The 17,073-nt window shown below is 35.4% G+C and overlaps 1 protein-coding gene across 9 annotated transcripts in view; it reads right to left on the bottom strand.

Moving 5' to 3' along the window:
• RALGAPA2 (Ral GTPase activating protein catalytic subunit alpha 2) overlaps window positions 1-17,073 on the bottom strand; it is a 134,946-nt gene that overhangs the window by 106,710 nt on the left and 11,163 nt on the right. For 8 of the 9 annotated variants that reach the window (XR_011325495.1, XR_011325497.1, XR_011325496.1 and 5 more), the window contains exons 4-8: window positions 7,836-7,893; window positions 4,702-4,745; window positions 3,630-3,804; window positions 2,954-3,069; window positions 569-707 (exon numbers count right to left, since the gene is read on the bottom strand). Coding sequence is in view for 5 of the 9 variants with exons in the window: in XM_069787769.1 (XP_069643870.1) it covers window positions 569-707; window positions 2,954-3,069; window positions 3,630-3,804; window positions 4,702-4,745; window positions 7,836-7,893 (532 nt within the window). In the remaining 4 variants the exon portion in view is untranslated. The remainder of the gene's footprint in view (window positions 1-568; window positions 708-2,953; window positions 3,070-3,629; window positions 3,805-4,701; window positions 4,746-7,835; window positions 7,894-17,073) is intronic. The other variant, XM_069787773.1, reaches the window with a different exon arrangement.

The following is a 17,073-nucleotide window of genomic DNA, read 5'->3' as shown; positions in this document are numbered from 1 at the left end:
TATATTCTATCATAATTTTATTACTCTTAAAGAAAAGAACATAAGAGCACAGACCTTTCCTGAAGGTTATAATTGGTATCACGCAAAACAAAAGAAAGCAAAAGAGAAGGGCTGCAAAATGAAGGTCAAAATCTGAAACAAAGAACTACTCCTACTACAATATAAATTAATTTATTAATAAACTCTGTGAAGCTTATAAAAAGTACAGTGAGAAAGAGAAGATAGCGCTGGAACACTCAGTAGTGCAAAGATTAAGACGACAAAGGATACTTAGCGTATTGGAAAGAGAAGTTAACTTGGGTGCACAGAGTACTGCACAAGCTGAAATACAAGAAAGAAAACACATGGGAAGAAGCGGAAGACTGCGAAGGGAGATAGGTTGGGTCATAATTCAATCAGATGCTTAGATTTAGGGGAAAATCACTTGTACACAGCTGAAAAACAAGGAAGGGAGGAAAAATCCTCATTCAACAGAATCGTAGTGATAAGCCAGCAGGTAACAGAGAAGCTACTGAGAACAGTCACCATTATTTCCTTTTCTACTTAAAAGACAAAATTCACTACTTACCAAGAACAGGTTTGTAGAGGTTGGTTAGCTTTGTAAAAGATGGAAACAAGTGAGGAAGATAGTATTTTCTAAACAAGGTAAAGAGAAACTTAAAACCAGTGTCTTGGTTCTCCTTATTCTTCCACTCTAAGCTTGCAGCCTTTGTTATAGAGTTAGAGAAACAAACAAAAAGCTTTAAGTTAATGTGTTACACTGACAACGATTCCACATTGAATACAAAAGATAACAAGAGATAAAAAATTAACACTGTCCCAGAAAACTTTACAAACTGCAGTAAGAATATGAGATATTGTCATGTGGGCTTTAGCATATCAAAGAAAGCAAGTTCATTAGGAATCAGCGTGTTTGTGCTGTTCTAATGCAGTGAAGCACAGAAAATGCCATATTTATGTTTTTCACAGATTTGCTTCTTACCTGTAAATTTAGACAAAGTTACTCTAGGCTACACTTTTATCACAAATATATTTTTGATCAGAAACATACTCAATGCTCATGTGGTTGCACACACATATGCCATACTCCTCTGCAAAATTTGACTCAAGGCACAAGTAATTTCCACTGACAAGGGAGAGGCTGACATCTAAGTTTATTTTTAAAAGTACTCTTCCGTTCTTGCATAGATCCACACGGAAGTCATACACATACTTTCAAGTTGCTATTCACCAACAGTTTTGAACTACAATTCCTTGGAATACTGTGCCGAATTTTGACAGAGTTGCTCTTTTCATATTAAAACACCTTCAATTTGGAATAAGCTGCATGCCACCAATACAGGTGCATTTTCTTTATGTCTATAAGAAAATCCAGTGCAATTTCAAAGAAAGGTAAAAGTAGACATCTCTACAATGAAGCACATTTTCCACTGATGACTTAAACCTACCTGGGTTTTAGTCTCTTACATCACTTCTCTTTTTGTGAAATGCAAGTGAGCACTAAAAGTGTTTCTCTTTTGACATATACTTTAAATTCAGGCCCACCCCCTTTTTTTTTTTTTTTTTAAGCAACACCAAAAGACTACAGGATTCTTCAACTTTTTTTCAGTAAAAGCTCTTCGAAAAGCCTGTCCAACTGTATATAGCAGATAACAAGTTCACTGAATCTATATCCAAGATGATGATTTATTAAGTTAAAGAAAAACTGACTTGTTTACATCAGTCACATGAGATTTATTTAAACACATTTTCATACTGTAATCTGTACTAGATCTTTTTCCAGTCTCTAAAAGTTGTAGAATTTGCAATATCCTACTTTTGCAAAATACACATGTAGAGCTTGGAAACAAGGACTACTGAGTTTTTGTATCATTTTATTTGTTATGCAAATAAACTGACTCATGCTAAATTCTACCCAGTCACAGACATAAATTTTCTTGAAGATGCAGATTTGCTCTGCGTTCTGGCTCCGAGTGATCATTCTGCGCTTGCACCAGATTATTTTAATCTTACCTCTTTTCTGTAGCAAGGTTACTGCCCAACTGTGCTCCCCTCTACCAAGCAACACAAATAAATGAATGTTGATGAACCACAGTGCAATTAGATTTATAATGTAGTCAGTTTTTTCAGATCCCAAACATGTAATAAGCGTATAAAAAGAACAGTGAAAATATTTTAACTGAAGTGTTGTGAGACTCTGATACGTAAGACAGAGCGCCATGCAGGAAGGTGATCATTTTATACAGCCACTTTTCAAAATAAAACATTTATTCAAGATGACAAAACCCCTTCCAAATTATCATTTTGGTCTTGCGTTTTGATGCAAAAAAAAAAAAAAAAAAGTATCTCAAAGTATTTAATTGTCTTTTATCTTTTTTTAATACTGAGTTCTTTAATGTTGATTGTCTATACAGCTTCCACTTTATTTAAAATGTTGCTTAATTTGTACTTTTTAAATACATACATTATCTTAATTTCTTTCCTGTACATATTAATCTGATCTATTTCTAATTAAAATTTTTGATGTGCATGTTACTTGCATCCTTTTAAAAAAATCTCAGAAACCATCTCTTCTTTTATTTCTTTCTCCAGTGGTCCTTTACATGTCTTCTCAGCTATGTATGTGTCCAAAGAGAACAAATTGCATCTTTACCCCATATCAATTTTCTAAATGCGACAACAAGCACATAAAATAGGCTGTTATCTTGCAAGTTTGGGTAACGTTCATTAATTCTTACCACAAGCGTGAAAAGCTTCTTATTTTCACCAAAAAAGGCACAAAGAAATACCTTTGGGATGATTTTCCTTATAAAAACAAGAACAAGAAAGTGCAGAAGACAGCTTCTTCCTCAGGAGGGGCAAAACCAGCTCCATATAGATACAGTGTAGACTTAATTTTCTACCACAAGTACATTCCTCCAAATACGAATAGTTAAAAACATATCCTCCGCACCTGAATTACCATGTATTTTAACAGTAGCTGAAGAAAATAGCAGGTTTGGTCTTCAGCGATTTTCTCTCCAGAGACAGCTGGCAAAAGTGGGGTTATTTCTTCTGGAAAAATCTTAGCTAAAAAAAAAAAAAAAAAAAAATTTTAACCATAGAAAACCTGAGAATAGTTAAATAAAAGATATTTTCTATAAAAGATTAATTTGAAAATAATCATTAATGCGCTACCAAGTTGTACAAAGTCGAAGCCCAGTAACTGCTTGGGCTTCCCGTTATTTCCCCAAGTCCTATCGCGTAAATCAAAGATGGCACCAACCTCTGATTTACTGCAGTTTGGAAGGGTTAACACAAGCAATTGCTGCAGATTAACAAATAAACTGTAAACCTACACACCTGCTTATTTTGCAAGAACATGTTCATATAGCTGCATCTCAATTGAAAAAGAAACCAAAGCAAACACCAGCAAAACCCAACTGTTCTGAATTCAGAATGACAAGATCAGAAGGCTATACAGCTGCAACAAATACAATAGCTCGACAAATTCAGTACATCTCAATTATAAAGACAAATAGTATCATCCACGTGACATCTTCCCCACAAGAAACTCTATAGCTCTACAAAGACCTCGGTGGAACGGGGAGACAATACGCTCATCATGGAAATTGTGTTCATTTACTCACCGTCTGGCGAATTAGGAGGACTAATGAGGTTATCTAGTGTACAGGGACCTCGTGAGGACATAATGGGTGGGAAGCCAGGCACAAGGCATGCAAATATTAATATCTGCTCTTCCGCACAATTAGTCTGAAGCGCTTGAAGCCAAAGAAGAAACAGTCGGATTCCTTCACATCTTATCTACAAGGGGATGATTTTGTAGAAAAAAAGATAATAAAACAGATTTGTAAGTACAGTAACACAGTTAAATAGTTAAGAAAATGCAGGACAAGTACTTTCATCCCAGCTATGTGCTAGTGAGTCTTTCCATCATACCAAGAGCAGTCACATTATTAATTTAATCATGAGCAGAGAAGGGTGGAAGCAACCTGTACCCAAGGCGGTGGCACTCCAAGGAGACAGCATTACCACTCCAACTTCAGAGGCTCCTGGGGCCAAATGCATCTTGGCTAGTCTCAAGACTCAATCTTAAAAGGGGCTCTGGAAGTACAACAGCAAGTGTAATGCACAACCAGGGAGCTGCCAATACTTTGTGCCCTACAAAGTCTGAAATCTTTGCCCCACAGAGGTCAAAGCAAGATATTGTCCTTAGCATCACTGGGATCAGAAGATCCTCATGAAAACTAAGATGCAACAAAACCACCCAAGGTAGGGTATTTAGTAAGTTTACTAAGTTTGTTTACTTATTTTTTTATTAACAAGACACAATTTTAATTTTAGCAATATATTTAGAAAAAGAAAAACGGATTTAAAACTCTTTGGCGAACAAGAAACCAACACGCTTAATACAGTATACTTAGCGCTAGAGAGATCTGAAAAAATAAAGTATTAAGCAAAATATATTGATACCTTCTCCAGGTAAGTTTACAAAAGTCATTAGAACAGCAAAATGACTGAAGAAGATAAACATAAACATAATCTAGGATTAAAATAACAAAATTTATTATTAAAAGTTGAATAAATAGAATTACAAAGCCTAACAATCTGAAAAACACTGATATCAGAAAATTATGAAGTAATATGCTTCACAAGAATTGAAGTGAAAAGAAGTACGAATACATCATCACAGAGAAATACCTTGAGAGAATTTCCAGTGTGCAAAAGTTTCTTCAGAATCGACCCTGGATTAGAAAAATTAAATAGGCATGTATCAGATACTAAGATGGTCACTTTCCACCAGAATGTTTTTTTTTAAAAATACTACAGAAAACGCTAGTTTAATGCCATTTACTATGTGGCTACTATGCTGGTGTTTAAGAAAAAGAAAACGCTGGTGTGAGAAAACCCAAAGTGAATCAAATTACAATCATCATCATCATCGGTGTTACAAGATTAAATATAATGTATCTTTACAGTGAGGTACTTTGATTTTAGTCAGGTGACAATTTCTCATATTATTTTCATTAAAAATAATATATCTAGGGGAAATTTTTACTTAACTAGATTTGGAGAAATCAAAAAGTCCAACTTGTAGGATTAATGCTTTCAAATACACCAATATTGACAATAATGATAAGAAAACGATGCTAGCAATCTATACCACATTCATGTCTATAAAACACAACTATTAATATTACAAACTATTTTGACTCTGGTTTTAGAAATACCAGGCTAACTGCCCTTAGCTTCACATGTCTGACCTTAAAACCAGAGAGAGATTATACATCAAATGCTTCAGGTAAAAAAATTTTTTTAATCCAATTCTGAGAAAAATAACATGATGTAGCTCTCAGCTGTTATTTCTCCTAGATTTGTGAATTAGGTACATTCCTTAAATGTGATCCCTCCCTCAAGATCTCACCATTTCACAGTATTAAATGGACATTATTAACATACACAGCAAATACATATTAATGCATGTGAATGTTAAGCAAAAAGCAAATCACAAAGTACAGCTGTAAATAATTGTACCACCAAATTTTGTAGCTTATTTATTGGACAGAGCTAAAAAGTTATCCAAATATGACTATTCAAGAGAAGCATAAATATAAAGAATATCTTAGCTATAAAACAACTAACTAAAACCAATTTGTTCTGGACTAATTCAGATGAAATGGTAGTAAAGTGGTCAAGCAGATGTCTCCTTTTATTTTTGTCAGTACTAACTGGAAATGTGACAACAGCCCTTTCCTTGACCTTTAACTTCCACTCATTATTTCTTCTGCAACAGCAAATTCATTGTTCTGATGAAAAACATGGCAGATGATGAAATAGTGCTGGAAACCAAACTAAACAACAACAAAAAAGTACTACTTAGAAGAAATATAACCCCCCCAAAGTGTCATAACATTTACTTTAACAAACAGCAAAACAAAATGTTGTGACCACTTTGGTAGCACTCAGAAGCAGCATTTTCAAAGTAGTGATGAGAATCAGAGATATTTAATTCAGAGGAAATTATCAAGTTAAAGTACTCCATTGGATTTCAGGGTGCTTTGACTATCAAAATAAATGTATTTCACCTTGCAATATTTCTGCGTTCATTTAACTCTAGCTTTATTCAACCTGGTCAAAAAAGGAGAGGAATAAATTTTGCTTTCAGATTCCTCTACATGATCACAAGATCAAAACATTCACTATATATGCACTGTAGGCCACAGGGAATATTTAAATCATTAAAAAGTTAACTGTCTTCAAACTAAAGACAATACAACTTTTTTGCCCCATCGCACTAATGTTCAAATCTAATTCTAAAATCTAGTTGAAAGTCCTATATGAACACCTCTAAAGAACATGACAGTTGTTCAAAAAAATTAATCCTGCTTTTCTAATTTAGATTTCCAAAGTTCATGAGTGACTAAACCAAGCCTGTTAGATATCTATTATGTTTATGCTTAAGAGAAAAAACTATAGCAGAAGAACATGAAGTGCTTTAAGCCAAGTACTGCAAGTGCGTGCCTTAACTAAGTTGGCAACTTTATTTTGCTCTTTTTTTATGCACGTGTTGCAATACAATCTTCAGTTCTGTGCTTATGAAGCCTTTTTCTGCAGAACACCTGCCCCACAAAACATGTAGAATGAACAGGAGACTAAGAAAAAAAAAAAAAAAAAAAGCAAAGCTTTACTAACTCCAAGACTCCTCTCTGCTGGACTGCTCCTATTCTTTCTCTTGCTCCAGAAGCCTGAATACGTACAGCAAATGCCGTAGAAGTGTGGGGAAAGAACAGATAGTCTCTTGGTTTGCCCAAGTGAGTGCCATCCATAGGTATCTTGTGTCTGTCATGGCCAATGTCATATTCTAATGTGATGCTTGGCAAATCCTCCATTATATGAGGATCAGTAAAAGATAGCTGGGGCTAAACTTGCAGAAATACTGTGTATTCATAATTCCATTTATAAAGGCCAACAAAATTGTGGACCACTCATTGAAATAAAAATTGATCAATAAAAACTACTAAAAAGTTTATATTTGTCCTTAATCTCTTTCCTTCACTATCCCAGCTCTAAATCAGAAATTCCTCATTTAATTTCCACAAACAGTGTGACAACTGTGTGTTTCACAAATATTAATGAACTGAACTGCACAGAGAATACAGGAATATCACAGAAGAAATTAAGCTCCTGTTCACTGCAGCAGTCCGATGGTTTGTATTCAGTTTAGCACAGCCTGTGCTCAACTACCAAACAGCCACCTATTCACAGCATAAGTTCTACAGAATAAACTTCCAGGAAGAGGCAAAGAGCAATATTTAGTACTACGGATTTGTATGGGCATCTCGTATATGATCACTTGCAAAAGACTATCATAATGCAAATTTGCAAGAGAGTCACATACAGATTCTACAACCCTCCTCAATCTTAATTTTTTGACATTAGTCTGTGAATACAAAGGGAGACCTAATTAGAAAAAGGTGTGTTGGTTTATAACCCACATCATCTTGATAGCTTCTAGCACATGAAAGAGAAAAAAGGGAAGAGGACCCAGGTAAATCAAAGAACATAAAAATTTAAAGAGCATTCATGCAAAATAAAAATTAAGCAGGCAACCAAAGCCACACAAAACAAGGGACACAGAAAGCTGTTACAGCAGGTAAAAAGATTTTCCATTTGCTTCGAGAATTTTCAGCTGCAAGTTTCATGTGTAAGTACTATTTGTGTACAGGCAATACTAGGGGATTCTGTGGTTAACAGGACTTGCAGAACCAGGGAAGCGACTACAGAAAACATTGATGTTATTTGTACTAGAATGTTTTTAAACCATTCCTTCTTACCTATACTGCGAAAATGCCATCGATAAAAAATCCTCTCAGGTAGTAGCTGCAATATTTTCTGCAGGAAACAAAACTAAATAGTCAAAATTTCCATAATAAACTGGCTCATTCAAAGGATACATAGAAACTAATACACAAGACATAAATGAAATGATAATATATAGAGAACACAATAGAAAGCAAATACCTATCATAGTAAGGACTCCTGCCCATTACTTTACTCTCTTGTTACAGAGAAAGATACTTGCAATAGTCCTGAATAAATACCACGACACTGTCATGAACCGCTTTCCCTCTCCCACTGCCTTGCAAAACCCTAGTATTCCAGAATATAAACTGATTTCTAATGAAGTTACAGATTTCTAAGCAGCTCACTTTGGGTTACATTTTTCTGAAGTGCCTGGTAATGACTACTGCTAGATGGATACAGTCCAGATTTTGAGCTTCTGTGGCTTATGCCTGTCTTTTCATCAACTAATGGGGTCTGATCTCCCAGCTAAGGTAGAGATGAACAGCGGTGCAGTTATTTTTACTGAGAGATGATTTACCTGTGTTTTCAGCTGGTGAGTGAAACCGAGCCAAATTACACAAAGCTAGACTAATTTAATTCACACCACATGCAGTTAATAAAGCACTTATGTGGAATAATATGTAGTGGCCTGCCTGTGTAGTTTTGGACTGATCCTAACACAGGCAGATCAAACAAAGGAAGAGGTTGTGGTCAAACCCATTCCCCCTTAGTTTTGTTATGCTACAGGGCACCAACAAAGCAAAGCAATTTAAGCATATGCTTAAGTGCTTTCCTGAATGGAATCTTATAATCTCAGTTGCAAAGAACAGTTGGGGCTACCAAATGTTGTTCTTTGTCAGTTTAGTGGATGGTAATGCTGTTAAGTAATCTGGATAAATCAAAACTATTTGGGGGTCTTATTTGGCTTTCGAAAGGACTTTAAGTTAACAGGCTCCAAGACACCTTTTTTTTCCTTTTTTTCCCCTCTTTTAAACTATTGGCAGTATAGACTAGGGCTCGGCAAGTAGGTGTATTAGTAGTACAGGGCAACTAACTTAATACTGCTCAGCCTCTCAAAAAAAAGCGAGAGAACAAACGTGGTTTCACGTAGATTTCACAGAAAAATGCGCCTGGATCTTACAACTTTTCAGCCATTGAAATACAAAATTAAGAACATATATTTAAATGGGAAACTAGTTTTCAACATCTACTTTTGGAAATAAAATTAAATTAAACAATGTTATAAATGACTAACAGTCAGAGTTCCTTGTAATTATCAAACAAAATCACTGGAACAAACTTCTGCACAACAAAGCGCCATTACTTTTTCAGAAATACTACATGCAGGATGCAAAATGAATGACAAGTCATTTAAGCAACGGTGACCCATTTGTTGGTCTTTTGCACATAAAAGCTCACAAGAGGAAATAAAGCGTCACAGCCAAGAAAGCAAGAATTGGCATTTTAGGCAATCCTTCAGAGATGGCCAACACATGAATCATTATTGCTGTTAAAACAGTATGCTTGAGAGATGGAGTAAGACAGACTTTTTTTTTATTTTTGACAACAAAGTGCTTCAGAAATTATATACAACACTCAAAATAGAGTCTTTTTGAAAATGGAACATTCCTTTCTCCATGGCAGAAGATGGAAGTCATGACAAGTTCATTGACTTAGGGAACTAGACCTCAGGTCACACAGACAGACTGGTCTTCCTTCTCATCTTTACCACAGCACATGCTCCTCGAACAGTATTTGGCATTTCTAAAAGTTTACCTAGAATAAAAATATAAATCAGGCACATCCCTTCTATGTTCTGGCTGTATTTTGTTTCAGCGTTAGACCCACAGCTCCCTCCCCATGACACTGTGGCAGTAGGGAAGGAAGGAGCGTGCGGCTGGTGGCCAGAGGTCTAGCTCCCCGTCCATGGGCAGGAGGAACACGCTTGGGATGAAGGATCTGACTGGCTAAAAATGAGGCCATGATTCACATTTGGGCTTTACCTGTTAGTTAAGGACCACGTTTCTGCCAATCAGATTGCAGGATCCACAGACAAAGAATTATCATTATCCATCTAAATATTAAAATACTAGCAGCCCACCAGTTCAAGACTATTTCTGACATTAATCTTTACCTAACTTGGCACAGGGCAGAAAGGAGCTTCTAACCTAAATCATGAATACTTCAAGTCACTGCAAGAGTGGTGGCACTCTGCAGGCAGAGTTCGGTCTGCATCCAGGCTCACGTTAGACCGATCACACACTGCATGCCCAAAGCGCACAAGGAAAGGCTCCATTAAACAAAACCCTAAGACAAACTGGCAGCAAAAAATAGTCTGAATTCAAGTATCAGAATACACTGTAGGGAGGAATCTGCAAACATCTTCATGTTTATTATGGAAAACCAGACAAAACCACATATATTTTGTTTCCATCGTTTAAGTCATTATAAGAAGTACAGTAGGTAGGTAGAGCGAAACCAATTTCTTTTTACAGGCCACACTAATGAGATACCTTCAGCTTGGCTTTGGATGTAAATTCTCTCTCATTTGTTTCAAAACACTAACTTTTGAGAACCAATTGTATTAAACTTCCAAAAAACCAAGCACCGTTTCTGTACCAGAATGCTGTATTAGAAATTTGTCAAAATCTGGTAATACTACTAGTGAAAATGCATATCTTAGTATATGTCAAATGATACAGTAAAATTCTTTATTGTAAAACAAAAATTATATTTAGAAAATACAAGTCCACTTCACTAGAAGTCTGATGTATACTTAAACACCAGGCATAACATACTCATGTATTATGAATGAAAGTTTGTGAAAGTAATCTGATGATGTACAAATAAATTTTCCCTAGTTGCCAAAAGAAACAATACATATTTCCCACTGCTTCAGCAGTGTTCTTAGAGTAATTTTACAGTTTACACATCCCAATTGATTCAGGATCAAAATAAATAACCACCACTTGTTAGCTGTTTCAAAACACAATAGTGCATTGAAGGAAGCTGGGGTTTACTATGCCCTCTCTGCAAGATGCAAAGCATGTTAACTGTTTTTTGGGAAAGGCCAGAGACATGACAGCACGCAATAAAGGCAGTATCTTATATTTTACACAATTTCACCTAAACTTGAACACAAAGTTCACTTCCAGAAAGTGAACTATGATATGGTGTAAGCTGCATAAGCTGATAAGGTGGCAAAGCCACATAATAAAGACCCATTTTGAAAAAGAACTTCTAGGTTATGCTCAGAGAAAACCTCAAAAACAAATGCTGTTGTAGAGTACAACCACCACCAGGAAAAGAAAGCTTAAACTTCGAACTGCATGAAGCTGGGAGAGTTGGGAAAGAAAAGAACACAGTTATTTAAAAAAAAACAAAACAAACCCAACAAAACAAACCCCACAGAATCAGACGCCCATGTCATTTGACTGAATCAAAAAAATTCAAGGGTTGAAATAAATAGTAGAAGGACAGAAGTTCCTATCTGAGGAAATCTTCCATATCCCAAAAACTGAGACACTTATTTCTTATGCTGTTCTCCTTTTCAGCATCTCAAAACCAGGAAAAAAATATAATATATGGATGCACTTTATAAAAATGCAAAGATGTGATTAATCACCTGCATGGTACTACCAAATAGTAAACAGAAGTAATTTTTAAAAAAGCAAATTATATTGCTAACAACACCTACTGAAGATATGAAAGCTTTGCAGCAGATTAGAATGAATATAAATAATCTAAATTCAGAGTCCACATTTGCTCCCGCAATGCAAAAATAAGTTATCATGGTTAAAAGTCTACATTATTAAATAAAAACTTCCAAATGTTACAAGTTAATTCAAAGTTACAGCTAGAATGCCTGTTAATTAATAATTCTCGCATGCGTGCATTAGAGTCCCCAGACTAAGATGGTGTTACAATGTGACATAAGAACACCTAAGTCATGAACAAGCTCCAGTTGCTGTCCTTTCAACTTAGCATTTCCAAGAACATTTTCTGCACCCCCCAACCCCTGGTGTTCTAAAAAACGCATACTGCTATTCCTATAAAACAAATGATAGTTTCTTCCACTCCAGCCTAGACTTTTAGCAATACCGCTGTGAATCCAAACTGGCTATTGACATCTTGTTTCTAGTTTCACAGTACACTAATAAGAAATATTTTAAGAAACCCCACAGTGCGAAATAATATTGCTTTTTCAGAAAACACATAGATCTATTTAATGCTTAGTGCTTTGCTGCATCTATATGGTAATCCATTATAGCACACTTGAAATAGAAATTAGGTATTACTACTGATCAACACATCAGGGTATCTGTCAGTTCTTTTAACTGATTATCCATAGTTCTTTTTCTTCTGGACTTCCTGCATGACTAGGAATAATGTTAAGTTTAAATCTTAGTTTACACAGGATGCTGCTTTTTGAAAGATACATCTCTCTTTTATCAAAGTAAAACAAAAAATACCAAGGTTTGTATTTCAACAGATTCACTCTTACTTAAACAATACTGCAATTTCTTTTAAAAAGTCTTTTATTTTTGCCAAATTTGTTGAATCATATCATCATTGGTAGCTTTGCGCCTATTATTGTGTGCTGTGCTACCCTGTTGTAGAACACAGAGAAAGCTAAGGCTGTTATCAAATCTTACATTGAAGATCCCTACAGCCTGAATGTTTTCCAGCTTAACTTACACAGAAGTGAGACAATAAGCATTGTTGTTCTGCCTTCCAGAGCTACAAGAAGCTGTTCAGTAACATGCCATGCAAAGTCTCTTATTAAACAACAAAAACAAATGTGTTCTTGCTGATTGAACATGCTCTCAGAGGCAATGTCAATGACAAGTTCAGAATAACGTTCATTCCAGCAGAATGGATTCCGAGAAAAAAAAAACAACCAAACAGCTTTTTCGGTACAACCTGTACATGATAAGGAGTTTCTATTAGTCAGTGGCAGGTGGATCTACTTGAAGCCAAGTCAAATGTAGAATAGCTCTCCTGTGCCTCTGTGTTCAAGTACTATTCGGTGGTATCTCCACAAGAGTTTGAGTGTTCAACTACCAAAATCTGCAGTAATTTAGAAATTTTCCAGCTACTATTCACCAATTTAGGTGAAGCCAAGAGCCCATTGAAGTCAGTGTGCCTGCAGCAGTTCAATCTAAATAAAGGGATACTCTATTTATTGCATTAATAAATTATTCACAGTTAGTCGTTGAGGGAAAATGTCTCCCCAAAGCACACAAGACACTTATTCTTGCCCTAGGCATAACATTAAACAGTAAAATCTCTGAAGTTGAACATGTGAAACAATATAGTTAGAATTTACAACAGAATGCTGTAAGAATTCAGTTCAATGTTACTTTAAGAGCAATAATGGATGAACCAATCAGAATTATGGCAGAACAAACTGTAAATGGTTCAAAAAGTAATTTTCTATGTGTAGGAAAGAAGGGCTATAAGCAATTTTATTGTTATAAACAAATAAGCCCTTTTTGCTCTATTGAGCTTGAAAATCAGCCAACCAAGTCTATGTGAGAGACTTGAGGTTAAACAGTGGAACTGGTAATCACAGTAGGCACAGGGAACCAACTGAAAAGCTGTAACAAAACCTATAACCTGAATTTAAAGCTGCAACTCTTAATGGTAATTTGATTTCAAGTGTAAGATAACCTGCAGATGGGGAAATTAAGCCACTGAGCTGTACAGACATGAGGAAAATGGAAACAGTAACAAGAAAGTTAAATAAAGGGGAAAAGTTAAATAAATGGGATAACCCCAAGAAATGAGAAACCAGGACCTGTGGCAATAAGAACTCAACAATAACTTGACTTGATTATTCCTTGTAAAGAATTTTACAAGTATTTTTCACATTGGCCAATTTCAATACACAATTATTTCTGCAGAAGTCAATTTTACTCAGTTTTATTCAAAACGTAGCAAATAATTAGAAGCAACATCCTAAGATACGCAAACCACCCTAAGAAAATGCTACAGATATAAAAGAACATCCTTCTGCACACTCAAAAAAAGAGCAACACAGCACTAAAGTCTTCTAACAGAGTTATGAATCTAAAAGTACTGAAAGTTTCACTGATGCAGGTTTTTATGACATTGAAAATGACCTGCTAAAAATCATCACTGGCTTTGAGATTTGTTTTAAGCTGCTTAACCAATATTACTAATTCACACAGTAGTCTATATAAAGTAGACCTAAATGTGGTGGAAGAATTTGATATGTAAAATATCCACAGCAATCTTAGTCCAGAATGAACAAAAATTATACATTTTAAAAATTATATTTATGTGCATTACTAGGCAGTACTAAAAAAGAAGCGTATATTCCTAAGCTGCACGAGTGCATAGAGCTATCTGGTCACCCATCAACATAGCAGGTGTTCCTCTGACAGATGCAGTGTATTTACTGCGTGTGCTCTGTAATCTACTTTTCAAAAGGGTTGCTAACAGACTATAGCCAATTATAAACCTATACTGAATTATCATTAGCATTTGCAGAACAAGTAACTTGTGCACATCTGCAGTAATAAATTTAGGCTATACAGCTGCTTCTGTAGTCATTACGTTCACATTCTGATAGCAGACCAATCCAGGTTTCAATTGATTTATATCACATCTTAATCTTCTGAGTATGTGGCCATTTGTAGTTTATATTTAGATGTGCTTCTAAGGACAACAGTACTGTATTAAAACCGGTAGCTACTGCTACAAAATAGAGAGCTCAAAGTATGGTTGGGCAAGTTCTAATATTGATTATCATCTCTGGAAAAATGCTTAGTGTTACACAAAAGCCAAAAGCAGACCATGAGTTTGAGTGTGTAAAATACAAATACTGCAGACTCTATTAGCACATTTACATTATTTTATATCCACTTAATATTTAAAACCACCTGCTGTGTACATACTCGGGATACTCCAAATCAGACCTAGGATGATACACTACAATTTTGCTGCTGAACTTCTAAGAAAGGTCAAACAGACTGCTCTGTCTGTTCCTGTTTATAACCACAGCTAGCCTCTCCTCATTTCAGCAGGGCAAGAGGCAGATGGGGGAAGGCTAGTCTTGACAGATAAAAGGGTCTATAAGCGTAATCACAGCAAGGCCAATATGAGTTACATTAGATACCCTTCCAGAGTTATCATTCTGTAGATTCTTAAAAAAAACCCAAACACGCTTACTCTGTGACTGGACCCTGCGATTTACACCATTCATATTTTCACCAAGTTCAAGAAACCAGAAGTTCCATACAAAACATAGACTTATAGAAATTAAGAGATTACAGCATAAACAAAGCTTTTTGTAAAAACTATATGAAAGACACACTATGCTTTTATAAATAAGGACCTGTGAAACACAAGGGCACCCATACTGAGAAGCTTTCAGCACACATATCATCTGTGGGAGGTGGGAGTACCTAACCCATCTTCTCAGCTATCTACAAAACTGCAGCGAGACCTGAACTACACCGACAGTATCTGAAAAACTTCTAGCAACAATAGCAGCTACCGTAAGTGTCTTTGGGAAGCTTTACTACATTAGAAAGAGTATCTGAAGAATTCTAAGAATAGAATGTTTCATACAGTGAATGCGTTAAATCAGTGTAATGAATTTTATGACTGCATCAGCATAAGAGATGAGGCTGTTCTTAACTATTAAAGCATAATGATAGAGAATAGAAAGAAATTGATCTATGTACTATATCAAAACCATCAGCCTGCTCTTATTTCATTACAGATTAAAAAAAAAAAAGCAGTGTCATAGGAATCAGCATCTGATGCTGCAAGGAAAAAAATACTGTATTCAAAAACAAAAACCAAACAAGCCTTCACAATCAAATGATGGCATAACACTTTAACAGGACCCAGAACACTTACGTAAGCGTAGTGCACCTTTCCTGAGTTCTGTGACAGACTGTGCTCAGCTGACAGCTATAACAAACAATGCCCTCAAATCAGAGAACAGTGATGTAACAAACTATACTAACGTGTTCTGAAAATATACTGCAAATCTGGAGACAACTAAGCCTTACCAAGAAAAAGCAAATTTGTTCTTCACATCATTTGGGCCTTTTAGCTGAAACAGGGAAAAATAATACAGATAATTACAGTTGCTGTGTCATTTCATGAATATCTATTTGGAAAAAGGCCAAAGCACCTTAGAGAATATAAAATTAGATCTAAGAACTTTGTAATATTAATTGTAAAAAAACACTTTACAAAATGAACTGTTAACCTTTCATATTACTCCCTTTTGATTAATATTTCTTCTATGATTGATATGTTGTTTGATGTTATTGTTGAATCGCCAAGCTATGTAGCTGATGTCTAAAATTAAGACTTCAATAAATTACAACTGAGTCAATTTTCAGAGGATTTGTGGAAAAGGCATTTGTTACTTTTGCTTAACATACACACTAGGTGTCACTCAAGAACAGCAGCAAAATACCCACCAAACTACCAGAAAAGGCAGAAGTTAGTTCCTTTCATAAATATTTTTATTGATTTTTAAACTGTTAACCCTCAGCACCTGGATTCAGGATTTGTTAATCCTAAGTAATTACCTATTTAGCTAATTAGAAAACTCTAGGAAACCTCTGGCTCATGCTGACATCAGATTAAATATGGCAAGCTTAACAATCAATTAGTTTTGTTACCTATGGCTTACAATATGAATGTTTAATTACTTGGCATTTACATTTTTTCTTGTCCTGTGTTCAGACTGATGTATGCTAGGTCTGTGCACCAAAAGGCCTTCTAAAAAGCTGTTTTCCTACAACGCATTAAGTTATCAAATGTTAGAGTTATAAATGGATTGCAAACTTACTTCCCGTAGATAAACACCATGGAGCGGATCTCCTCAAATTCCACACAAATACCTTAAACAATTTCTTCTTCCTAAAAGCTGTCGATGACTAGGATATAATATAATTCTCCATGATTGGGACCCAAAGCAACACTGTGTTCATATATAACTAAGTATTTTTTTTCTTATTCATACAGTATGTTCTCCTGATGTTTTTAAGCGGTATGAATAGCCACCCATTTTCAAGACACAGGAATGCATATTTATTCACTTTAACCTTGTGAGTAAGCATTAGCTATTTTCCATTCGATGACATAGCCACAGAAATTTAATTATTTATTCAAGACCACAGAGTAAGTGTATTAATGAGCTCCCATTAAACTGCACAGCCTTGCTCTGTAAATGCA

The sequence above is a fragment of the Haliaeetus albicilla genome, chromosome 7, assembly GCF_947461875.1.
Source record: "Haliaeetus albicilla chromosome 7, bHalAlb1.1, whole genome shotgun sequence".
NCBI lineage: Eukaryota > Metazoa > Chordata > Aves > Accipitriformes > Accipitridae > Haliaeetus > Haliaeetus albicilla.
The sequence above is the reverse complement of the archived record's forward strand: the minus strand, read 5'-3'. Positions and strand labels throughout refer to the sequence as shown.